The sequence below is a fragment of the Prosopis cineraria genome, unplaced genomic scaffold, assembly GCF_029017545.1.
Source record: "Prosopis cineraria cultivar Desert tree isolate PC_DT_omini unplaced genomic scaffold, ASM2901754v1 PC8, whole genome shotgun sequence".
NCBI classification, from domain to species: domain Eukaryota; kingdom Viridiplantae; phylum Streptophyta; class Magnoliopsida; order Fabales; family Fabaceae; genus Prosopis; species Prosopis cineraria.
Window position 1 is genome coordinate 16029134 of NW_026555339.1, and position 27719 is coordinate 16056852.

Here is a 27719-nt window from a genome sequence, read left to right on the forward strand (position 1 = left end):
CTTCATTTTCCCATTACTTTACCTCACCATAACTTTCTCAATTCATCACCAAACCACATAAGACCACTCTCATTCTTCTCCTCTCTCTCTGAATTCATCTAAACCCTCTTAATCTTGCTTGAATATGTGGCTTTGACTCTTCATGGGAGAGACCAACATGTTCAACTCAATTAAGAGATTCATGATAGACTTGAAGATGAAGATGGAAAGCTAAGAAGGAGGAGGATTCCTAGGAGGATGATGCAAGGAGATAGAGTCCAAAGATCATCAATTGGCTAAGAACATTCTTACTATAGCTTTCTTATTGGAATCATATTGTAATTCTTAATCTAAGTTGCAACATTGAAAGGCTTATAGCTCTAATTTAAGTTCATATGTTCTTGAATAAGGAATGTTGTTTAGAATCTCTTCTTGTTATGACTAAAGGCTTTAATCCATTTCTAACATGATTGCATAATTTTATGTTATTGAATTAGTAGTCTTGATTTTGCTTTACATAATCTTATGAGTGATCTCTTGACTAAGTCTTAATGGTTGAAATAATCTTGTAATCTTCTTAAGCACTTTCACAGGTCTTGGCTATGACATTTAGAGGATACAACAGATTGGTACACTTAACCTAACTAGGAAACTAAGGCTAGGTTTAGTTAATTAGTAAGACTAGAAAAGGTTAACTAGCTAGACTAACTTAGGTTTAATTGAATCTAGGTTAACAGTTGGCTAATGAGAGGAACTAATAAGGGAATTTTATAATTGGATAAGAACATCTCTACCATCTAAATCCTAGGTGTCTTCATCATTTCATAAGGGGAAACAAACACACTTTTACTCACTTTAGTAGTTCTAGTGCTTAGAACTTGAATCTCTCCACTTTGGTAACTTTTAACACTCAGAATAATGTCATAACTCATTGGCTAACTCTTTGGGAGAATCACCCAGGTTGCACCTTTTACTACATTTAGGTTAATCTAGTTTTTTATTTTAAAGCAAAGAGATATTGCCTGTCAATAAGGTACTAGGTTAAGGGTCTACCTTACCTGACTCTACCCATACATAGCCTTACTCTTAAGTGCCAACTTACTTAATATTTGGTATCAGAGTGAGGTCTCTAATTCCTAACTTAACAGTCTTAGAGGATCAAAATGGTTAGCTTTGGTGATATTATTCTACTTAAAGATGCCAAGATTAACAAGCCTCAAGATTCAATGGTAAAAACTGTACAATCTATAAGAGCAAAATGAGATTATTTTTTAAGGCATATGATTTAGATTTGTAAGATATTATGAAAAATGGCCCACACATTCCCATGAAATATAAAGATGGAAAGAGGGTGCAAAAAGACAGAGAAGATCTATCAAAAATGAAAGAAAAGATGGTGCTACTCAATTCTAAGGCAAAGCTAATTATAGCTTGCATTTGCATATATGCTGAAAACTATTTTTGGAAGACAAGTCATATGCTCACACACATTGTTTTAACTTAGAAAATATCTTAGAATGCATTTCAATGGTTTTCAACTCATACTTGCAAGTTCTAGGTAGAACCTGTGTGATCCAATAGAAATGCCTAAGGTTGAATTCTTATGTGTTAAACTCATCCTTGCAAGGTATAATCAGCTTACTTACATGTGTAAGAGTTCCAAAATGACCTTAAGTTCTGTCTACTCAAACACACAAGTTTCAAAATTAACACATGATTTTTAAAGTGACAGAGAAGATGTTGATTCTTCCTAACTCAAACATGCTAGTTTTAGAGATGAGGCACATTAGTTTTAAAGTGGTAGAGAGGAACTTAGCTCTATTTACTCAAACATGCTAGTTCCAATAGGTTAGCTCTATTTACTCAAACATGCTTGTTTCAGTACTAAGACAAGTGAGTTTTAGAGTAACAATAAAGACCATATTTCTAGAGTTCTCAATCACACAAGTTTCAAATATCTTGTCAGTGAGTTTTAATAGACTTGTTGCAACTTAAGTTCTTACTATCCCATCCTTGCAACTTTCAATCTTAAACATACAAGATATTTTGTTATACTCAAGTTTTTCTACATGAAAGCCTTGAATACCTAAACTAACTTGATTTATTCTAAGTGTTGTGTTTAAACCTTGTCTATTCCATACTCATGAGTTTTGGATCTTGCCCACACAATTATCAAAGTGTTCAAAGAGCTCTTTTACCTTTATCATCTATTCCTTGCATGATCCATATTGTAACCATGCTTGTGCCAAAGTTTTAGAGAAGTTTCAGCTTCTACCTTTCCTAGACATTATTAAGTGTGGTTTTAAGGCCCTTTAAAGGCTAACAAGAGTTGTGCATGCAGGAAGTTCAACCAGAAAGTCAACCATGATAGCATGTTGCTATAGTGAATTCTATATGTTTTGTCACAAGACATAATGCATCTATTGTAATGTATTGCTAAAATATAAAAAGTGAGATTTGTGTCATCTATCTTGGTAGATGCATAATTGGTTACAATGGATGTGCCCTATTGGGCTATTTTGAATTTTTTGGGCTTGATTTAAGTTGTTTTCAAATCTAATTTGTTTTCTATACTTCCAAAACATAATTTAAAATTTGATTTGAAGGTTTTTGGCTTGTTCAAAGATCAACTTGAGATTTAAATTTAGGATCCCAATTTTAAAGAATATTTTTCTTTTAATGATAATATTTTGAAACTTTATAGTAGCATTTTAGAAAAAGTACTTTAATCTTTTTTACTGTGGTTGACTTTATCTAGTTGGTTTGCCTCTTTTATTACTATGATAGACTCTTTTCTATCATGGTAAGGCTTTTTTTAAAAAAATATATATATAAGTCAAACTCTTTCAACTAAAGTAGACCTTGAAGTTTAGTTATTTCTTTTTTCTACTATGGTTGGCTTATTTTAACTATGGTGGAGTCCTTTCTCCCTTAGTAACCTTCAATTATGACAAATACCATGGTAAAGTGGATTAAATAGTGGTTAAATTAGGAAATTTTACACAAGGTGGAATCAGATTCTGATGATGATATGGCAATGTTTGTGAAGAAATTTGGCAAGTTCTTTAGGAAGAGGAAGTTCAACAAAAAAATTCCCAAAGAAGGATGGCAAAAAGGAAAGTAATATTTGAAATTAAATCTCTTAGATGTTGACCTAGTATGATTTTACAATACTTATATTGTATGATTATGTTTTGAAAAATAATATTTGAAATATATATATATATATATATATTGTTGTTGGCCTTTTTTGAAGGAAATTGGAACCATATGTTGTCCTGCTATAAGCAATTTATTTGAAAACTTATGTACTATTGTATTAAAGTTGTATGGATTTGAAATGTGGTTTACAAAGCTGATTTGACCACATATGTGTATATTCACAAGTATGTTTATATTGGTAAAGGGTTTAAATACCTTACTTGACATGGAAGCATGTTTGGGAAATGTCACATCCTTTACTGCGTGGTTATTGATGGATTTTATCCTTTTAGGAACAAAATGATTTTGAGTAGATATGATTATATGTCATCATTTGGATTATTATTTTGGAATCGAGATGTGACCATTGCAATTTGATAGATATCGGTGATTCTTTATTATCACACAATAATTGTCATTCCCTAAAGACCTTATTCCTACAGCCGGGAAGGGCTAAGACATATGAAACCTATTATTCCTTATCTACTATCATCAACCTAAAAATGGATAGAAAAAATAGGCGAAGGTATTCACCAGAGGACAGTGGCAAAACTCTAAGGTGGTTACAACTCCATAATCCCCTTATAAAGTGCAATGACCTCTAGCCAAGGGTTACATAAGGTGGAAGGTTTGAGGACACTCTTTAAATTATAGTTTGGGTTATAAAAGGGGAGTATTGGGGTAAGGATGCATATATAGATATGTGTATATTGATATGATGGTCGTTAAATGGAAAAATTCTAGAAACTCCTTTTAATTGTTGTGTACTTTATGAAAGTTGGAAATCCTACTTTTAAACTCATTTTTCATATACAATACTTTTAGAGTATGCACTCTTATTTATCAAAATATATTTTATTATGGTATACCTATTTAGACTAGAATTTTTTTCAGTTACTGAGATTTGTATCTCACCCTTCATTCTAACATTTTTCAAGTAACAGTTATAGCTCACTTTTTAGTTTGGCCTAGGTATATGATCACCCCTTTTGGCATGTGTATTTATTATAACTAGCCAAGTATTTAGAAAGTGTCCATTTTGGGCTTTGATATTTTTATGGGCCGTTCACTATAATGGAAGCCCCCTCTCCAACAAAGGGTGTTTTGAAAAAGTGTCCACTGAAGCAAGATCCTAGTATTTGGGCTCATTTTCAAGGTCTTGTTTATAGTCATGTTAGATGACAAGTCTCATTTTGATTAGTTTTTAGTTAATTTTTGTCTTTTTATGAGGGGTTTATAGTCTATGTGTCTTACAAAAAATGTGAAAAAATGTTCCAATTTTATCTCTTAGTTTAGTTATATCTTGAAATTTATATATAACTACTTACAAAATGTATTTTTGTCTATACATATAATATAAACATATATTAATTGTCATCATTAAGATGTCTAGGTCTATTCAAATGTTTATATTTATATTTATGTCCGCATATAAATATTTTGTTAGGTTAAAGGACAAAAATACCTAGCAACTTTTTCTTCAAAAGCACCCAATATCCTTAAGGGAACAAAGATGCAAGAATGCCCATGAACTTGTTATAATGAGTGCAACAATCCTCATTCCATTAAATTTGATTAATGTCCATTAAAGTTAACCATTAAAAATAAGGAAACAAACGAAAGGTGCAAAAACACTCAGAAACTTTTTCTCCAAGAGCTTCCAATATCCTTAAGTCAACAATAGAGCATCCATTAATTTTATAAAAGAAGCCATATTTTAGAGCCCTACCTTAACAACTCATGCTTTTAGGCATATGCAAGCTAGCTCAAACACCCAAATTGTAAAATGCTATTTTATTTTTTCTTTGTCAATTTCAATTTTTGTCTTAAAAAATTAAGATTTTTAACTTTTATCTAATTTTATAAAAGGAATTCGGGTACTTAGGTTAAGCCCATTTGGGTTTGAGCTTGGCTTGAATTTTTTTGAGCTTATTTAGGCCACCCAAATAAGCCCGAAGTAAAGAAAATTTTTTAAGCTTTCAAGATTGGTTCTAAGATTTTTCGGGCTTATTCAAACTAGCCTTTCAAGCTTGATTCAAATTATCATACCTAACATTTTCAATCTATTAAAATAACTTGAAGTTGATCATGAAGTTCTAAAAATAGAACTTAATGAACTGTGGAAGGTTGGCTTATTTTATAAAATTAATGGCTACATACCATTGTTGATTTTAGGATATCAAAAGCTCCTAGAGATAAAGTTAATGGATATTTTTGCACATTATATTTGCTTCCTTTTTTAATAGTCAAAGTTAATGAATTTCAGTTAAATTTAACATAATGAGCATTGTTTCACTCATTAAAACAAGTTCATGGTTATTCTTGCATCTTTGTTCATTTAAGGATACTAGATTCTCTTGGAAAAAAAGTTATTGGGCATTTTTTTCCCCTTTAACTTGCTTCATTTTCAATGGAAATATTAATGTATCTATTCCTATCTCATATATGATATACTCCTTCTGGTCCCTATTATAGGGCGCCTTCTAGAAAGATTCATTAATATTTAATATAACACACATAACATGGAGGGTTACTTATTACCATTTTCTAAATTAACGCCTATTGTAAATTTAATTTTATAGCTAATTGTATACTGTGTATAACTCTCTCTTCCTATTTTTAATGGGGGTAAAGTTAGAGACACTTTTCATTTTAAGATATATTAAGTGAATTAACCGTCATTCCTTGGTTCTAATAAAATATATAGTTAACACGCATTATAATAGGAAGTAAAGGGACTAATATCATAATTATTTTAAAGGCCTAAATTGCAATATATGGTTATTGCTCCACTACAAACATAATGTGATATCGAAGTGGGGCTAGGGAAGAAGAGGGGAAATTCATTTCAATGCAACCACGTCATTTATTGAATTAAGTTGTTTGGATTTGAAATGTGGTTTACAAATTTGTTTTGACCACATATGTGTATATTCACAAGTATGTCTATATTTGTAAAGGGTTTCTATACCCTACCTAATGGGGAAGCATGTTTGGCAAATGTCACATCCTTTGTTGCATGGTTATTTATGGATTTTATCCTTTTAGGAATTGATTGATTTTGAGTAGATGTGATTATGTCATAATTTGGATTACTATTTTGGGATTAGGATGTGACCATTGCTTTTTGACAGACATAAGTGATTCTTTATTACCATGTGATAATTTCCATTCCCTAAAACCCCTATTGCTATGGTCAAGAATAGCTAAGGATACAACATATAAGACCTAGTATTCCTTATCCATCTTCATCCAGAAGTGGAAAGAGAAAATAGGCAAAAGTATTCAGTAGAAGATAGTGGCTAAACCATCTAAAGTGGTTACAACTCCATGATCCCCTTATAAAGTGCAATGACTTCTAGCCAAGGGCTACATAAAGTAGAGGGTTATGGGGGCACTCTTTAAATTATAGCCTGGGTAATGAAAGGGGAGTGTTGGGGTAAGAATGAATTTATATATATGCATATTGATATGATGGTTGTTAAATGGCAAAATTCTTGAAACTCCTTTTAATTGTTGTGTACTTTGTGAAAGTTGAAAATCCTACTTTTAAATTAATTTCCATATATAATACTTTTGGAGCGTGCATTTGTTTTTTATCATAATATATTGTAGGGTTAAGGTGCAGTTTACCATTAAACTATTTTTAAAAGAGCAATGTTGCCCCTAAACTATTCATTTTAGCAATGTTATCCCTAAACTAATCAAATTAAAGCAATATTGCCCCCGCTGTATAAACGTCCATTACTGTAGCTAGTAAGAGCCACTTATCATGAGTTAAGGTGCAATTTTACCCTTACCATTTAAAAATCATAAAATTAAAAAAATAGAATTATAATAATATTAAATGTATTTATAAATATAAAATTATAATAATATTAAATAAAAATAAAATTAAATGTATATATAAAATAAATATAAGAAAAAAATTTATAGTATGTTAATAAAATGTCATAAATTAATAATATTATAAATTATAATTTTATAACTTGTCAAATATAAGTGAATCTTGATTAAATTAGATATGAGTAAACTCAAAAGTATCTGCATTTGCACCTATAACAATCGACCAAAGCTGTTGTTAACAACTCGATTTAGACTAAAAAATTGTTTTCATAATTGAGCTGGATTGGACAAGAGCTAAGCCATTATTAAACCAGAAACCAAAGTTGAATTAAGAATCAAAGCAATTTTTAGAAAACTAGACAGTTTTAAACATAATATTAAGAAAAGCTTTAAAAAATTTTAAAAATAGAAAAATTTAAAAATTAGATCCTACTAAAAGCCAACTTTATTTTTGAACAATTCACACATATAAAATATAATTTGAGACCATTTTTTTATAAAGATGTCGATAGCTATAGGTGCAAATGTAGATACTTTTAAGTCTACACATATCTAATTTAACCAAAATTTACTTATATTTGACAAGTTATAAAATTATAATTTATTCTTTTCTTATATTTATTTCATATATACATTTAATATTATTTTTATTTAATATTATTATAATTTTATATTTATATATATTTAATATTATTATAATTTTATTTTTATGATTTTTAAATGATGAGGGAATCATTGCTCCTCTAAGAATAATATAAGGGCAAAATTATACCTTAACTCATGAAAAGTAGGTCTCACTAACTACAGTAACTGACATTTAAACAGTGAGGACAACATTACTCTAATTTGATTAGTTTATGGGGCAACATTGCTCCTCCAAAAATAATTTAAAAGCAAAATTACGCCTTAACCCTATATTGTATATGCCTATTTAGACTAGAATTTTTCTTCAATTACTAAGATCTCATATCTTACCCCTCATTCTATCATTTTTCAAGTGAAAGCTATAGCTTACTTTCTACACACGAAGTCAAGACTGGTTTGGCCTAGATATATGGTCACCCCTTATGTTGTTTATATTTATTGTAACTGGCCAAGTGTTTAGCATCTTGTGTGGAGTTCTATCTGGTATTTAGCAACTATCAATTTTGGGCTTTGATATTTTTATGGGCCATTCATCGTAGTGGAAACCCCCTCCCTCATGATGGGCCTTCTGTTTAGTTTGAAAAAAAAAAGTGTTTGGGCTCATTGTTGAGGTCTTGTTTATAGTTGTGTTGGATGATGAGTCTCATTTTTATTGATTTTCAGTCAATTTTTAGTTAATTTTTGCCTTTTTATGATGGGTGTTAAAGTTCCTGTGCCTTACAAAAATATGAAAAAAATGTTCCAATTTTATCCTTTAGTTTTAGTGATATTCTTGAAATTTACTATAAATATATCTTAAAAAGGTATTTCTATGTATACATATATTAATTTACTATAAATATATCTTAATTGTCATCATTGAGATGTGTAAGTCTATATAAATGTTTATAATTATATTCATGCATGCATACAAATAGGTTAAACGGAAAAAATGCTTAGCAACTTTTCTCCAAGAGCATCAAGTATCTTTAAGAGAACAATTGTGCAAGAATACCCATTAATTTGTTGTAATGAGTGCAACAATCCACATTCCACTAAATTTGATTAATGTCCGTTAACATTAACCATTAAAAAAACAAGAAATAAACATAAGCTGCATAAAACTAAGTTAAAATTTGCTTATAAATAGAGGCAGTAACAATTAATCAGTCTGATTACACAGTTTAAAATTTCCCGCCAAAAATATAAGTTTCAAGAAGCCTAATATCAGGATAATTATTTGAAGTCATAAAAGTTACCGATTTTCCGAGTTCCAGCCAGCTAAGTCAGCGACATCTTTTAAAGCACCCCTCCATCTTTGAACTTTCATTCTGTCATGTGCGAATGTTTCTTCATGCTTTTCAAAAGCTTTTGCAAAACTTTCCCTTTGATGCCGAACATTGGACGGATCTACACCATAAAAGATTGGAAATACATGGAGGCCCAAATATTTCTTAGAATCAAGAATCTTCACGAGCTCATCTAAGCACCACTTTGAAGTGGCATAGTTTTTAGAGAGTACAACAATTGCCGAGGAAGATTCTTCAATTGCTTGGAACAAACTTGGCTTAATAATTTGCCCCCTTTCGAGGTCTTCATTATCTCTAAAAGTTGTGATTCCCTTGCGACCCAAAGCAGCATACAAGTGGTCAGTAAAACTTCTACGAGTATCTTCTCCTCGAAAGCTCACAAACACATCATATTTCTTCTGTCTCCAAGTTGAACGAGAACAGCTTGAAGAATTCCCAACTCCTTGAACATCAAGTGCCATTGCAAGAATTCGGAAGCTGACCTATCCAAAGTATAAATACAACCATCAGCATCCGGATCGTGTAATATAGAAATACATAGTTGAGCTATTGGACGGGATACTGAAGAGGGAAGAAAGTTAACTAATTTTAAACCCAATCTTTTAGATAGAGCAAAACCTCTTGCACAGATTCAAAGAAGTCGCAACCTCAAAATGTAAACGACCTTTGAATATATTCTTTCTCGTCCTTCAATATTTCAAAGTTCACAGATAGCAAATAACTTTTTGCACCTAAGTAAAAATAAACAGAAATAACAAAGTAATTCATTTCATTGAATAAATCTAGAAGACGAGCAAGGAAGAGCATATGAACCTAATGGATCGAATAATGTTGAAAGATATATGATCTGCTTTGAGTTTCAACTTGATAAGATGAATTCTTTGTCTACTACAAAATTATAGAACAGGGGAAAGAAAGGCAAAATAGGCAACCCTTCAAGCTCGTAGTGGGGGAGTTTATATATATATATATATATAATATAATATAATATTTATTATTTTTTATATTTGCTTTATTTTTGTATTTTATATCTCTTGGGAAAAATACTTTTAGCTTTGAATGACACTAGAGAATGACAATTAAGTCCCAAAGAATCATTTTATCTTACTAAAATCTTAAAAAAGTCTAAAATGTAAAGTAAGTCCCTCATATGCTAATTACCTTATCCTATAATACATTGAAAAAGACTCAAATATCCTTAATAAATATAATAAAAAAATTTGAATATAGAAATTTACGACTTATCCTTTCAGATTTACAACTTCATTTAGCTTGATTTACATCTTGGTTTCCCAATTTTATTTGGAAACACGATATTTTAACATTGAATTTTGAGATTATTTGCAACTTATTTTTCTCATATTTGCAACTCCTTATTCTAATTTTATTTATGAACACATCATCTCTCAACATTAATTTTAGAGTAAAATACACTCACTCCCTCCTATTTTGCTAAATTAGAGGGGAGGTCATTGTATTTTACTTTTTTGTTTTAACATTCTTCTTCTCTCTCCCCCCCCCTTTCTACAATAATCTCAACTACTCTACAGGGTAGTAGAATAAAGAAATGGAGAGATTTTGCATTCCCAGGATCCGAAGCCTCATTTCCTTATCATATATCATTTTCCTCCACTTCCATAATCATAATTATTAACATCATTTCATTATGTGGATCTATTTAAACCATTGATTTAATAGATGAATATGGTAAAGAAAGTGGAGAAAAAAGAATGATAAAAGAATGGAGAGATTACGCATGGTAGAGTAGCATTGGGCCCCCTCCCTATTTCTAGTGCCTTGTTTTATGGTTACCATCATTTAGGTAGTGTTTGGATTAATAGATTTTGATTTTGATTTGAAATCTTGCATTTCAAATCTTAAACTTAAGAATATATGTATTAAAAAATTTTTGCTTAGGTAGTTTAAAACATTTTAAATGAAAAGGAGAGGTGAGTTGAGATTCAAAATGAAAAGTAAAAATTAAAAATAACAAGTTTATTTTTATTTTTTAATCAACAAAATATAAGAAAAGATACAAGAATTATAGAGATATTAGTAGTGAAAATGTGAAGATAATAAGATATTAGAATTTCAAATGATTAGAGTGTAGAATGAATTTAAAATTATAAAAAATTATAATTTAAAATAGATTTAGATTTGAATCAAATTCAAATTCATAATATTTCCAAATCAAAGATTTGACCTAAATCTAAATCCAAATTCCTATCATCTAAACCCAACATTAAGAAATTGTGTGGTTTGTTTTGCAAAAGTCATTCATGTTTTTTTTCAAACAGCAATGGGAATTGATTTAGCTTTCAGTGATACACATTATTGTAATTACCGAGATTGGGTAAATTCTTTGGGAGTGTTGAAAAAAAGAATTTTTAGTAGAGCTGATAATTTGATGTTGGGCTTGAAAAATTTGTGTATTTTTTATGGTCGGGGCCTAATTAGGCCCGAATAGACCTAACAAAATTCAGGCCAAGCCCGAATACTCTAATAAAAATTTATTTTCTTAAAACTGTATTAAGTATTAATTACTTCTTTAAGTTTTAGATTATTTTATACTAAGATACTATATATTTAAGAACATTATTATAGATATTTTTGAAAAAATAAAAATATTTATATTGTCATATTTTGTTATTTTTAATCTATAAAATATCTCAAAATAATATTTAAAATGTATTTTAATATTGATTTTTTAATTTTGAAATTCACATATTTTTTTAAAAAAATTTATTGTTCTACATCATTTAACTATTCCAAAAATATATTTTATATTTTTATAAAAAAATAATCTTAAAGTAAAAAATTAAATTAATTTTAATTTTAAAAATAAAAAATTGATAATTTGAGTATTGAAGCTAATTCAAAATTTAAAAAGGTTTGGATTGAGTTTGACTATTTAGACTTATTTAGACCTACCAAGTAACTTAGGCCTGAATTAAATCCGCTCCAAATATACCTACCCGTCCGAATTAAACCCGCTCCAAATAAATTTTCATCAGATTTCTTTTCCGGGTGGGACCTTCGGTGTTGGATTCGAATGCTTTTATGGTACACACGCATCACGAGGTCGAGGTCTCCCCTTTTCCATTAAGCAGACGTACGTGGAAGGTAAAAAGTAGAAACTGACGTGTGACTATGTCAAAGGCTCAAGACCATTATTTGAAGATTTGGATTGGCAAGTCTTGATTATGATTAATATAACTAAATCATTAAAATTTAATGTTTTAAAAATTAGATTGAATATCAAATCAAAAAGAGCAATGGGTCATGATTTTCATGGTTTAATTAATTAGATCGGCGGTTGAATTGGTGACATAAAAATTAAATAAAAAGTAATATTTATATGTGCAAATATATAAATAAAATATTAATTTATTGATGGTACTTGGGATCTCCACTCTAAAGGCTAGATGGCTAGATCGTTGGAGCTATAGGCAGAGGCATGTCAGCACAAGCTCATGATCTTGAAAGAAAACGTTGGACTTGGAGGCATGCTGTCATGTCACGACTCATAAACTTCCGATCTCAATGCCAAAAGTTGGATCACTAGAGTTAGAGGTAGGGATTGGAGGAGAAGTTAGAGATTGAGCTTTAGTTATGGAGGAGAGATTAGATATTAGAGAAGAGAAGAAAAGAGAGAATTAGTGATTAGAGAAGAGAAATCGCGAATCTAAGCAACTTAACTTAAATTTCTTTTTTTTTTTTTGCTTTAAAACGGGTTGACCCGACTCCAATTTTTGGGTCAAAGCCAGTTCTCTCAAAACCAGTTGGATCAATCCAGGTCAACTCAATTCAAATGTCAGATTAGTTCAACTGGTTGAACCAAACTATTTTGTTCAGCGAGTGATGGTCACACTGTTCGGTCCGGTCTGATTTCAACAACACTGCTAAAATCAAAGAGAAGAGAGAAGAAATCAAACTAGTTAGATTATAATCAAATAAAGATAGGTGATCAAATTCACATTAGAGTTCTTACTTTTAATAGGTTTGTAAACACCCATTTTATTCACTTTAAAATTATGTTAATTAACTTTATTAGTTTTGAGTTTAAATCTATCCCATACACCTTTTAACTTATAACACACTTCAACTCTAAATTTTCAACTAAGCCTCCTCATAAAGATCAACCTAAGTTCATACTAATGCTACATTAGTGTAGCTTAGTATTATTTTGCTATAGTAATGACAACCTTAGTCATATAGTAGCATTGGGCCCCTTCCCTTTTATCAGATAAGGAGATGCAGTAGAAGATTAAAATTTTAAAATTTCTATCATGATATGGACTAAATGAACTTGTTTAAGTCAATGTGGATAGAAAAGTTATCTTTTAAATCTTCAAACTTGACGCGTGTTCTCTTCAAGAGTTTAGATCTCAGAAGCTAACAATGTAAATCTGCTCCCTCTATCAATATCCACACGAACAGCTCTCTAACTCGAACAGCGTGCTAGCGCTCCCAGCATCTGTTTTTCTTTAAGCGCTAATTTTTCTTTTTATAGAGTGTTTTGTGGCTCTCAAAGTGTTTTTACATTCAAAATTTTTCCAACGCTCTCTTCATAAAACACATCCCTATCTATATATATTATATGGATCAAGGTTTTCGTCTTCTATTTAAAAAGCCCACAGAAATTTAATTAAATTTATCTCATAAATTTAATCCATGATATCATTTTTAATTTGAATTTATCTTATAAATTTAAATTATAAAACTGACATGATATTCTCTCATATCATATTAGTTATTAAATTTAATCTATCATATAAAATTAAATTTAAAACTAACACAACATAATATAATATAATATAATATAATATATAATATTATATTATATTATATATACATGAATATATTTATACATATATATTTCAAAAATATATATTTAATTTTATATATCATATACATATATATATATATATCAGATACACACACACACACACATGAATATATATATATATATATTTCAAATATATATATATATAGTTATATTTTAAATTTTATATTTCATATAAACATATATATATATATATATATTTATCAAATAAATATTCAAATATATATATACATATAAAATTCATTCACCTTGTATTACATTCAAGACATATTTCAAATTCAATGAACTTAGACATTAGAGCTCGAGTTAGGCTGTTCTTGTGTGTGACCCTGTAAGCCCATATGAAGTTAGCAATAGGCTAATTACACTATTAGCTCATAAGTCACAAGTGGCTTCTAGCAAGACATTGCAACTACCCAATTCACATGGGAATCAATGATTCGATATAACCTATCATGCAACTATATCACATCCCTTTCGTCACATGATATTTCGGTCAAGTGTGAGACATGAAATTGTCATTCTTCTTTACTTAACCGTTACTTTCTCGATCTCTAAGTGGACTGACTATAGCAATGGAAAAATCCTTTCTATTATAGTATGGCCATATATTTTCTCAGTCTTACTCATCGAGGGGCCTAGTAATATCTCTCACTTAATGTGAGGGACAAATTCTATCTTGACCACTTATATTTCTCTGCATGAATATCACTAAACTCAATTATAACTTTTATAATCACCCACTCAAAGGTGACTTTTGATTAAGTCAAAGTTTAGTGGTCATCATGTAGGAATCTATGATGATCTCAGGTCAAAGGGCTTAGTAATATAGTTACATATAAGATAAGCTTATGACTTGTATCATACAAGTTTCTCATAGCGGGTTGGTCCAGCACCTTGTACTCCTTCAAGTGCTTATGACTTTGATTTATATCTCTATAATTAATCAAAGGCATACTAGTCTTGTTTCATTTATGATCCCTTATAGATGACTAACTAGGAATATTTAGAACAATCACTATGATTTGTCCAAGGATACAGTTATCATAGTGAACATGCAATTGATATCATAACAAAAGAGAAATTTATTAAATAACAATGTGTATAATACAATGATTAGTCCTAGGGCACAATTTTCAACACCTTTTTTCTAGTGCCTTGTTTTATGGTTATCATCATTTAGGTAGTGTTTTGATTAATAGATTTAGATTTCGATTTGAAATCTTTCATTTCAAATCATAAACTTAAAAATATATGTATTAAAAAATTTTTGTTCAGGTAGTTTAAAACATTTTAAATGAAAAAGAGAGGTGAGTTGAGATTCAAAATGAAAAGTAAAAATTAAAAATAATAAGTTTTTTTTTATTTTTTAATCGACAAACTATAAGAAAAAAAAACAAGAATTATAGAGATATTAGTAGTGAAAATGTGAACAAGATATTAGAATTTCAAATGATTAGAGTGTAAAAAGAATTTAAAATTATAAAAAATTAAAATTTAAAATAGATTTAGATTTAAATCAAATTTAAATTCATAATATTTTTACATCCAAATTAAAGATTTGACCTAAATCTAAATTCAAATTCCTATAATCTAAACCCAACATTAAGAAATTGTATGGTTTGTTTTGCAAAACCCATTCATGTTTCTTTCAAACAGCAATGGGAATTGATTTAGCTTTCAGTGATACACATTATTGTAATTACCGAGATTGGGTAAATTCTTTGGGAGTGTTGAAAAAAAAAATCTTTAATAGAGCTGATAATTTAATGTTGGGCTTGAAAAATTTGTGTATTTTTTATAGTCAGGGCCTAATTAGGCCTGAATAGACCTAACAAAATTCAGGCCAAGCCCGAATACCTTAATAGAAAATTATTTTCTTAAAAATGTATTAAATATTAATTACTTCTTTAAGTTTTAGACTATTTTATGCTAAGATACCATATATTTGAGAACATTATTATAGATATTTTTGAAAAAATAAAAATATTTGTACTGTCATATTTTTTTTATTTTTAATCCATAAAATATCTCAAAATAATATTTAAAATGTATTTTAATATTGATTTTTAAATTTTAAAATTCAAATATTTTGTAAAATTTTTTTATTGTTCTACATCATTTAAGTATTCCAAAAATATATTTTATATTTTTATAAAATAAAAATAATTAATCTTAAAATAAAATATTAAGTTAATTTTAATTTTGAAAAAAAAAAAATTGATAATTTGAGTATTGAATGGGTTAAACTTGACTATTTAGGCTTATTCATACCTACCAAATAAATTAGGCCCAAATTAAATCCGCTCCAAATATACATACCCGTCTGATTTACCTACTATAATGTTTAGTGATACAATACAAAACAATGAATAGAATTGGTCATTTTTCTTAGGGAAAATAGTATCCAAGGACCATTGTACAATATTTGTATCCCACAAGAACTAAATAATTTCATAATATCACTTTAGCCCTTTGGTCCTTTTGACATATGACTTTCACATGAGAAAAGATCAAAATGTCCTTAGTTAAAAAACAAAAAAAAAAAGAGAAAGAAACCCTATCGTTGCCAGTGCCAACCGTCGGACCACCACCGGCCGTCGGACCTCCATCGACGACGAGGTCGTTGGAGCCCCTGTTACCAATGGGGTCGTTGGCAGCCAATCATTGGAGCTCCGATGTCGGGGACATTTTATTTCAGAACTGAGGTTTTTAGGTGGCCAAGGGTGGGTTTGATCCCATAACCCTTGGCCACCTAAAAAGCTTGGTGGCCTATTCAATATATATATATATATGGAAAAAAAAATTATAAGTTGTAAACCAAGCACAAAACCACTTTCATGTAATAACCTAATGTGTGTTGTTAATTTTTGAATAGAACTTGTTATTTTAGAAATGTCACTTGTTAACCTGACATGGACAATTACAAATTGAGGGCTTCAAAAATTCACTCATTTGACTTGTTAAACATCCCAATGTCTTGACGTCAATCAGAAGAGGTTGTTGTCAAAATTAAACGGATACTTGTCAGTGAATGACTAAATCCTTCCTATCTTTTTTTCTAACTTGTTAAAATCCGAATAAAATCTTGTTAATTGCAAATGAATTGTTGTTATTTTACAAATATCGCTTGTTAATCTGACGTGGATAATTATAAATTGGGAGCTTCAAAACTTTACTTATTTTACTTGTTAAACATCCTAGTGTTATCAATCATAAATAGTTTGTGGTCAAAATCAAATGGATACTTGCCAGCAAATGATTAAACCCTTCCTATCATTTTTTCTAACTTGTTAAAATCATAATAGATTCTTGTTAATTGCAAATGAATTGTTGTTATTTTACGAATGTTGCTTGTTAATATGATGTGGACAATTACAAATTGAGAGCTTTAAAACTTCACTCATTTTACTTGCTAAACGTCCTAATGTCTTGTTGTCAATCACAAATAGGTTGTTGTCAAAATCAAACAGATATTTGTTAGTGAATGACTAATATGTACTGACCATTCCTATCAATTTTTCTAACAAGTATCTATTTGGTTTTGACAACAACCTATTTGTGATTGACAACAAGACATTGGGACGTTTAACAAGTCAAATAAGTAAAGTTTTGAAGCTCCTAATTTGTAATTGTCTATGTCAGATTAACAAGTAACATTTGTAAAATAACAACAATTCATTTCCAATTAACAAAAATCTATTATGGTTTTAACAAGTTAAAAAAATGATAGAAAGAGTTTAGTCATTCACTGATAGGTATCTATTTAATTTTGACAACAATCTATTTGTGATTGATAACATTAGAACGTTTAACAAGTAAAATGAGTGAAGTTTTGAAGTTCCTAATTTATAATTGTTCATGTCAGATTAATAAGTGACATTTGTAAAATAATAACAATTCATTTGCAATTAACAAGAATTTATTATGGTTTTAACAAGTTAGAAAAAATGATAGGAAGAGTTTAGTCATTCGCTGACAAGTATCTGTTTGATTTTGACAACAACCTCATCATGATTGACAACAAGATACTGGGATGTTTAACAAGTAAAATGAGTAAAGTTTTGAAGCCCTCAATTTGTAATTGTCTATGTCAGATTAACAGGTGACATTCCTAAAATAACAAGTTCCGTTCAGAAATTAACAACACATATTAGGTTATTACATGGAAGTGGTTTGTGCTTGGTTTATTACTTATAATTTTTTTTGCCAAACATACAACCAAACTTTTTAGGTGGCTAAGGGTCATGGGATCAAACCACCCTTAGTCACCTAAAAACCTCAGTTCTGAGATAAAATGTTATTAATGCCAGAGATTCGGTGATCGATCGTTGGCAACCCCGCTTGCAGCAAGGGCTTTGGCGACCTCATCGCCGACGAAAGTCCGACGGCCAATGGTGGTTCAACTATCGGCACTAGTGACGGTGGGGGTTTCTTTTTTTTGGTTTTTAATTGAGGGGCATTTCAATCTTTTTACATGTGAAAGTCATATATTAGAAGGACTAGAGAGCTGCAGTGATATCATGAAATTATTTGGTTCTTATGAGATATAGTGTCCGTTTGGATTTCGGTTGGATATAATAGATTATGAAAATAATTGATTAAGTAGTAAATTTTAATCATAATTGATTATATTATAACGTAATTTATTTGGATACTTGTTTTTTAAAATTGATTTTAAGAGAATTGAATATGTTTGGATAATTTATTTAAAATTAATTTTAATTATATAAATTACCATAAAGGATATTGTATTTTAAAATTAAATCATTGATAAATTTATATATAATATTATTAAAGTTGTTATATTTTATTTAAGAAGTAAAATATATTATTGATTTTATTTTTATTAAATTTTGGGCTCTTTTTATAATTTTTTCTTGAATCTTTGTAATTTTATCCACTGCTTTTTGATCAATTTTGCACAGAAGCTTGAATTGCCAGCTTTCAGAAAAATCAATTTTAACCAAAAAAATTAATTAAATGAAAATCATGCATGCGTTTGGGTGTTTTTTTGATTAATTGATTTTTTCACTGAAAAAAATTAATTATTTTGCTTAATCAAACAGTATGAAAAGGTGAAAAAATTGATTATTTCACTTAACCATACAAATATATAAATAGTATATAGTGATCTTTATATGATATATATATATATATATATATATACTTACTTTAAAGTCTTTCTTATTATTAATTGTCCTACCATACTTCTCTCTCCCGTGTAGACTGGGCTGCAAAAACAGGCCCCTGAAATAGACCACGCCTTGACCTCGTGATGCGTGTACACCATAAAAATATTGAAATCCACCCCACAAGGTCCCACCAAGCAAGGGTTTGATAAATTTTCATCGGATTTCTTTTCCGGGTGGGACCTTGCGTGGTGGATTCCAATGCTTTATGGTACACACGCATCACGAGGTCAAGGTCTGTCATTTTCCGTTGAGTAGACGTACGTGGAAGCTGGATAGTAGAAACTGACGTGTGACTATGTCAAGACTCAAGGCCATTATGTCAAGATTTGGAGTGGTGTGGGCGGTTTTGACATGCCCATTCAAAATTTTTAATTTTTTTAATTAATAAGAATTTTCATTTAATTTGAAGAGATTAAGGTCAATTTCATTTTGAGTTATTATTGTAAAATGGGTTAATGTACGAGTATGCCCCCAGAATTTTCAAACTGGCACAATTGGTATTTTAAAATATTTTTTAGCATAATGTCATCTTGACATTATTTAAAACGGTACAATTTCACCCTATTTCATTAATAGATTTTAACATCTGGCCGTTTGTTAATCTATTTTTGGTTAATTAGGTGGTGTAACATCTCAAAAAATTTAATTGAGGTTAAATAAGGTTATTTAGGAATAAATTGACAAATTTTGATATGATTCGAGTAATTTGAGGCTAATCTAAGGCTTCTGGGCCAACCAAACCCTAATTAAAGGTATTGTGCAAGTCATAGGAGTGATTGGACCACAATTGGGCCCAATTTGGATGGCCAAAAATGGGCTTCACCCGCTGTACCATCTGTCATGGTAGAATGCATCATGTGTTGTTGCTGATTGAGATGAAATATTAAAATCTCTAATGTAACAGTATTTGTGTGAAGAGGCGGTGAGAGAACTTGAAGGTGAGGCTTTCCTCAACTAGGATTTGTGAATTTCAACCCTTTTGATGTCCTTAGGAGATATATAACTCTTAGGTAATGTGCTCCTACACTCTCTCTTCTACTCTCTTCATGTTCTTATTCTTGTTTCTTTAGGTGGTGATGGTTGAAGTCCGAAAATGGTAGAAAATGATGCTAAGTTTTTCATACCCTAAAATATGGGAGTAACTAGCACGAACTATATGTACAAAACACACATTCCTTAAACCTTAATTTAAGAAAATTTTCATTTTTTTAAATCGTAATTATTTTTGTATTGGATTTAGGATATCCTTAATGTTTTTTCTTCAAATAAATATTTAAATATTTTTGTAAAAATTTTGACAAAAATTTCCCTATAAATAGGATCTCTTTAAATTTTTATATGCAGACCAAATCAATAATGTGGAGTTTTGCTCCTCCATAACAAACAAACAATATAAAGTTACATATCAGAATTCTATTTATAAATTAATGTGGAGAACCTAAAATATAACCTCAAAATAAAACACATAATTGAATATTTACATCAACTACACTTAATTAATAGCTTCTCACTTCAGTTTAACATTACAGCCCCCAAAATGCTCGACAAGAGGTACATCATTTGTTAAAGTATATGAGACCAAAAAATATTTTTCAGTGAATAGCGTCCCAATTTAAAGTTGAAGGAAATAATGAAAAGAATATCAATAAGTCAATTGTAAGATTAATAAAATAATAAATTGAAATGATATAAACATATATTTCTTAGATCAACATTTATGTATAAATATAAACCATGGATGTGTGAATTTAAATAAAGATTATTAGAAATTCAAGTTCCATTGTTAGACTATAAGATGTCCTTTAAACAATGAAACAACAATAAATAAATAAATAAAAATATTGCTCATCATACAAAATCCTTATATGATGAAAGAACAACTTATTTAACAAAATCAATTTAGGGCCCGTTTGTTTAAGATTAAAAAATAAGTAATTTTTAAATAGTTTAGAGATTTTATAAAAAGAGATTTATTTTTTTAGAGATTTTATAAAATCCAGACATTATTTTATGTTTGGTTGCCATAATAAAAAAAGTGATTATTAATTAGTTATTTTTAAATTTTATGATACCTTTCTTGATTTTTATTTTATAAAAATAATTTATTATTATATTATTTTAAAATTTTATGCTATCTTTGCATATCTCGCATCTTTAAAACATTCCCTCTATCTACTGCATTAGATTTTTTTTAAAAGCTACTTAAAGTAGCTTTTTAAAATAATAAAAAATATGCTTCTTTTTTTTTTTTTCAAATTCTGATTAGTTTCAAAAGTTTAAACAAACATAATAGAAACTTACAAAATAGATTCTTTTTTTCCAAAAATAACTGATTTTTGCATGAAATAAGCTAAAACAAACGAGCCCTTAAATAAATAGAAGGTTTCAAAACTCATTCTTAGCTGGATTTAATCAAAACGATAACAAGCATGGACACAAAGTTTACAAGGATAACTAACCAATCAAGCATGGATACACAATCCATGAAGGTAAATAATCAACAAGCACGACTTAAAGCCACAAAACAAGTGCAATAAGAGTCACGAAAACAAGTGCAATAAAAGTCACGAAAACAAGTGCATGCATAAGATCCATGAAATAAGCGTAAGCAGAAGGCCCACAAAATAAGCGTGAGTATGATGCTCACAAATACCAAGCTAGCTAGGATTTAACCATGGCGTGCTAAGGGCTAATAGGACTGCTATTAGCAGCTAGCTCTCTGTATTCAGTCTTACTAAGATGTTTTCAAATATACATGAAATCAAATTATCATTGAAACACCATATCATTTTTCAAATATCGAAATTCACAAAAGAATATTGTTGAACATAAAATGTTCTTGACACTTGTTCTGATGAAAGACGTTTTAAAGGCTTTATCTATTCTATGTATGAGTGTTTACGGTCAACATATTGAACAATAAATACTATCAAATAAAATTCTTGTTTTAGACTAATTTTTAAATATCACTAAGAAAGTGATATAATTCAAGTACTTACCTTGATGAAATCTACTTTAACAAAACTAATAGTTAAATTAAAAGGCATAGCAAATATTAAACTATCATTTGTAAAGGTAATTATTACGGCATTCATTTGAAACATAATTCAACCTCTTTCTATAAAATTTAATATAATAAAAATTTTCATATATAATAGTCAATATCAAAATAGAATGAAAATCATAACATTATATATATATTGTCAATCAATATTTTTAATAAAGTGAATTCTACTAACAAGTCATTATGACGTCATTCACTTATCTATAAATTTTTAAGTGTATAGCTTACTTTCAAAGTAATCCTCTAGTGTCAAGGCTTTGTCCTTAATTTTCTAATATTCAAATAATATCATTGTCACCTCCTCAAATATGCTTTTTCATCAAAACTCTTTAACATAGTCCAACTTAGAGAAATAAAAGAAAGAAAACCTTCGCCTTTATCTTTCATTGCAAGGAACAAATGCCTTTCAAGATTATTTAATCAATAATGATATAATTATCACATATATTTTGCCACTTTAAATCCAAATTTGTCTTTTCCAAACATTTTATCAAACACTTTTTATTTTACATAATGTCTAGACTATAAAACCAAGTTCTTTTTCCCCTTCAATATTCCCTTTTTCAAAGGTTGTCCTAAATCAATATATGAACTAACCAAACTTCCAACTTCTATCCAAGAGAATTGTCTTCTAAAAATTTTCTAATTAACAACAATTAAATTATCACACATATTTAGTCATCATATACCAAATTGTTTTAACTAGAATTTCATCTAACATCCCGCAAGCATAATTGTTAATCTATAATTCCAACCTATATTCTTTTCAAATCCATTACCACATATTTTACTATAAATTTAAAAATAAAAAAATGTCATGTAAACCCAATTTCTCTTACAGTGGCTATATGTTTAAAGCATAATACCTACCTAATGCTCTAAATTCTTAAAGCTTGAATTAAAAATTCTCATTCTTCCTTCTACTTGTATAATAGCCACTACAATTGAGGACATCAAAATTCCATCTACAAACAAAACTTAATAATATGTGCACAGCCAAAAAGGAAAAAAGTGGATTCAACTCACCAAGTTAGTTGAGGAATGAAGAGCTGCATGCAAACTTCCTTTACAAATTGATAGCTGAAGACAAGAAGAAAGAGATGCTGCTTAGATCAATAATAGTAAAAGTTAGGAGAAGTTGAGTTGGCTGTGCAAGCAAGGAAGAAGAAACCAAAGTTCAGGGCTAAATAGAGGAGGGAAGGACTTGCAATCTATACCTTAATGCAGTGGTTATTAGCTTAGATCAATAATACTGGAAGCTGGGAGAAGCTGAGTTGGCTGTGCAAGTAAGGAAGAAGAAACCAAAGTTTATGGCTAAACAAAAGAGGGAAGGACTTGTGATCTATACCTCAACATAGTGGTTCTCAGTAGATGTCACAGCAGTAATGAAAAAGGATGAAGAAAATTGAGACTTCCTATGGCCAAGCATGAATGGAGGTGATGTAGAACTAAGGAGAAAGGCACCTCAATCATGACACAGGGAAAAAAGCAAAAGACATTGATACAGAGAGGAAGAATAGTGGGAAAGTAGGATAAAAAGCGACCTAAATTAATGGGAACGAGCAACGACCATAGGAAGAAGTCATAGGAATGGCGAATGAAGCCCGTGCACACCGACACTGGCAAATTGAATACTAGAGGAAGGAGGATGAAGAAGATGGGGTGAACTCTTTCTCTCTCGCTTGAGTTCTGAAAGATTCAAAATGAAAATAGAGAAGAGAAGCGTGCCTTTCATGTGCATTGTGTAACACTTGCCTTGAGTGTTATCCAAAAATCACATAATTCAAACAAACTAAGTGTGGTTAAGGAGTTGATCCTCTAACCAACTTAAGAAATAAATAATTTAAAACCTTAAAAATAATTATAGGTTCTACCTATAGCGCACGGAAGCAAGTTAGACGAAAATGGAATAAAAAGATGCTGTCATGACAGTAATTTATTGCTGTCATGACAGCCCTCCTGGGCCAACTTCCAGGAGGCGGTGTTCCGTCATTCGACCTCCGATTGAAGTGATTTTAAAGCTCACACGTCACATTCAAAGGGTACTATAAGTGTACCAAATTTCAAAAAGATCCAACGGTCGGATTAAAAATTAGACATGTTAAAAGATTGACTATTTTTGCTGTCATGACAGCTAAAAAAGCTGTCATGACAGCACTTCCGGATCAACTTCCGGAGTGCACCATTTCATCATCTGACCTCCGATCGGAGTGATTCCAAAGCCCACATGTCACTTTCAAAGAATATTATTAGCATACTAAATTTTGAAAAGATCCAACGGACGGATTGAATTTTGTGCAGGTTACAAAATCAACACTGTAGCTGTCATGACAGCAATTTAATGCTGTCATGACAGCACCTCCAGACCAAATTCCGAAGTGCGTCGTTTCTCCGTCCGATATCCGATCGATGTGATTCCAAAGCCCACACGAAGCTTATAAAAGGTTTTACTTGTGACCCAAATTTTAGAGAAATCCAACGGTCGGATTAAGATTTGGACACCCAGATGCAAAAGTACAGCTTTTTGGTAAAAACCATTTTCAAAATTGTCCAAATCTCATCCTAATGGTCACAAACCTGTGGGAACACTTTGGACACGTCAAATATGATTAAAAACACCTGATAGAACATTCAAATGATAGAAAAATCCCATACATCAAAATTTGACCACCCGGGTGCCATTTCCCAAAATGGACCTTAAACCCCCAAAATGCACAAATCATACAAGAGTGGTCACAAATCAATCCAAATATCATGTATTTATATAAATATATATGCTAAACATTTTCACTTGGCTCAGAGCTCCTTGTGGGGCCCACGCACCCACTCTCTCTATCCAAGCTGTATGTTTTCCCATAGCACACCATTTGCAATGCAACCACTTTGCATTTGCTTATAAAATCACATATATATCAAAATAAAGATCTGCTTGTAATAGAAACTTGGTGTACTAAGTAAATCCATCAAAACCACACACCATAACCAAGTTTCCTAGCCACAAGTCTGCAAACAGACAAAAATTCATACACAAGCACACAATCCACACATATTCACACACACACACATAATCATATCCTACTGGCACCCTAATCTTAAATACATTACAATATATTTGCTCAAAAGAAAGGGGCTGCAGTTCTTTACAAATCACAAGCAAACCCCTAGCTTTGCTCTTTTCCCCGTCCACCACTGGATCCTTCGCCTGGACCTAGAATATTGAAAAGAAAGGGGTGAGACAACCACAGTCTCAGTAACAGTGAAATCTATATTGATTATTACAAAGTAAGCCATAATTAAATAAATGAATAATAAATTCAACATAGTATATAATTTAGCCATTTAAAATGCATGAATGCATGACCTAGGCCGGTATGGCCTTTCATGACCAACAGAATGCCCCTTGGCACTCTTTAACTCGCAGGTAAACCTTATACCTACTTGTACCTCCACAGGCACAAAACATAATCTAAGGCATGATCTAATCCACCGAACCGCCTATGCCCCTTCGACGTGAATCCTGAGCAGTCAAAGCTAACTCCCTCCCAGAGCCAGCCCGACTTACTCTCCATGTGAGGGCTACCTTGGCCTAGGCACTCAACCTCACACTTCATATGTCGGATTCCCTCCCCCACTGAGAGGTGTCGAACACTCAATACACTAACCACTTTAGTGCACTGAGCCCACAATACGTAAGACAACACTGAGTACTGACAGTGTGCCATAGAATATCAAAAATCCACACCTTCTCATTGGTGAACTCCCACCGAGATCATGCCTTTTACTCTTGTCTACCTTTCCTGAGTATTGACCATTCAACACTCTAAAGTAGTATAATATTTATAAATCTCATTTCCATAAAAACATTGTTATTAAACAATTAGAAAACATATTTGCACTATAATCAAAGTAGTACCCCATAACCCCTTATAAAGCACATTTAATCTTTTAAAACATGTAATGCATGATAACTAGTAATATTTATTCAAAAATAGCTAAAATAAAGTAATAAGAAATATAAATTCCCCTGTTACCTCAACCCTTTAGTACCAAAAGGGTTCCCCTTGTACAAAATAGGGCTCGGCTTGTTCCTTACTTCTCAATAAGTTCCACCAACAATTTTCTACAACATATAAGTGATCCACATCACTTATTATGAAAAATAGCATTAATGAAGACTATAACTCATACCACACAACTTGGCTCTATGAGTCATAATCCAACCTAATGGTCCATATATTAAACCAACCATTCACATAGTATCACTTAACCACCAAAACCATTTATTAGCCATCACTAGGCTAATTTTCAATTTATATAATTTTTTATCAATTAAAAACCTTCACTTAGTGTCACCAACTTTCACCATTAGCCCTTATAATGAAAACCAAACCTTAATTTAAATCTTATTGGGCTCAAATAGCAAAATTATAACTAAATCAATAAGCTTAAACCATTGAAGAGCAAAAACCCAATTTCTCAAGGTTTATTTTGTGCCCAAAACACCTCTTTTCATCCAATTATCCACTCAAAATATTAGATCACTATCTAGAAACTCAAAACATGCTCCCTAGGATCCAAAGAAATAAAAGCTTACAAGAATAAAGCCTTTGGGATCAAAATCCAAAAAATTTCCTCTTCCAAAAATTGAAGAAAATCAAGAGAAAGAGAAGAGGATTGAAGTAGGGAGTTTACCTATCGTGTAGCCGAGCTCGCAACGGTCGCAAAGACTCCTAGATCCAAGCCTAACTCCCTCCCTTTCTCTTCTCTTCTTCCTCTCTCCCACTCATACGTTTCCTTTCCTTTCCTTTCCAACTCAATTTCTGCGTTTCTGCATCAATTTGGGTCTTTAAATTGCTGGTCAAAAAGTTTGGGAAAAATTACAAGAAAGGGCCCAACATTTTTTATTATTGCACAAAAGCCCGGGTCAACTTTGGTAATTTTTCCCATAGTTAAAAATAAATAAAACCAAACTTTTGCTTAGTAAAATTCAAACTCTGGGCCTCTATTAAATTATTCTAAATTTTAATTTAATTATAGATATTTTATTTTATTTTTATTTATTTTTTTTAAATAAATTTGAGTCTTAAAATTTTTAGGATGTTACACATTGCATAGTATTCTTTGGTCATTAATGATTGAGATTTGAGAGTATGTTGTATTGTACGCTATACCTATCACTCTTGTATTTGCTTGAATTCATACATGTTTGGTTATTGAGATATCATATCTCACTCCCTACTATCTATTAATCTTTTAGGAAACAGCTACAAGTGAGGCTAGGGGAGAAGATAATAAAGCTAAAGATATCTTGTAAGGTCTTTATTTATTCCTATGTGTAAGTTTGAAAATAATATTGACAACTAAGGGTATTTTCCTTATTAAGTCAATAATGCATTTGAGCTATAATGCTACTAGCATGATAGGTTGGTTAGTAATGGTGAATGGTCAAATTTTTGGATTTGTGGCCTTTGATTGTTAAGGATATTGGTAAAAAGCTTGTTTATCATCCTAGGTATCCAAAATCCCTACATGATACCAGATGAAGGTAAGACCAGTATTATTAGTTAGGTCGTTGTTTAATTATCTTTATACAAGTGCTTGAATCACATGGAAAGGTTTTACCCTAGAGTTGGAAAGGATCTTGATAATATTCA

At 30.5% G+C, this 27719-nt stretch overlaps 1 protein-coding gene and 1 long non-coding RNA gene across 2 annotated transcripts; both read right to left on the bottom strand.

Moving 5' to 3' along the window:
• Window positions 1-8905: 8905 nt before the first annotated feature.
• Window positions 8906-9867, bottom strand: LOC129317868 (TMV resistance protein N-like). Its single transcript, XM_054962272.1, has 2 exons — window positions 9774-9867; window positions 8906-9442 (listed from the first exon to the last, which is right to left on the bottom strand). The coding sequence occupies exon 2, from the start codon at window positions 9419-9421 to the stop codon at window positions 8906-8908; it is 516 nt and encodes a 171-aa protein (XP_054818247.1). The 5' UTR covers window positions 9422-9442; window positions 9774-9867.
• Window positions 9868-24805: 14938 nt separating this feature from the next.
• Window positions 24806-26856, bottom strand: LOC129317160 (uncharacterized). The gene is made up of 3 exons (XR_008594955.1): window positions 26758-26856; window positions 26097-26185; window positions 24806-25273 (listed from the first exon to the last, which is right to left on the bottom strand). It is a non-coding gene; the product is annotated as an uncharacterized LOC129317160 (long non-coding RNA).
• Window positions 26857-27719: the final 863 nt, after the last annotated feature.

Coding starts and splice junctions, on each gene's coding strand:
- LOC129317868 (XM_054962272.1), bottom strand. CDS start 9,421: ATGGCACTTGATGTTCAAGGAGTTGGGAATTCTTCAAGCTGTTCTCGT.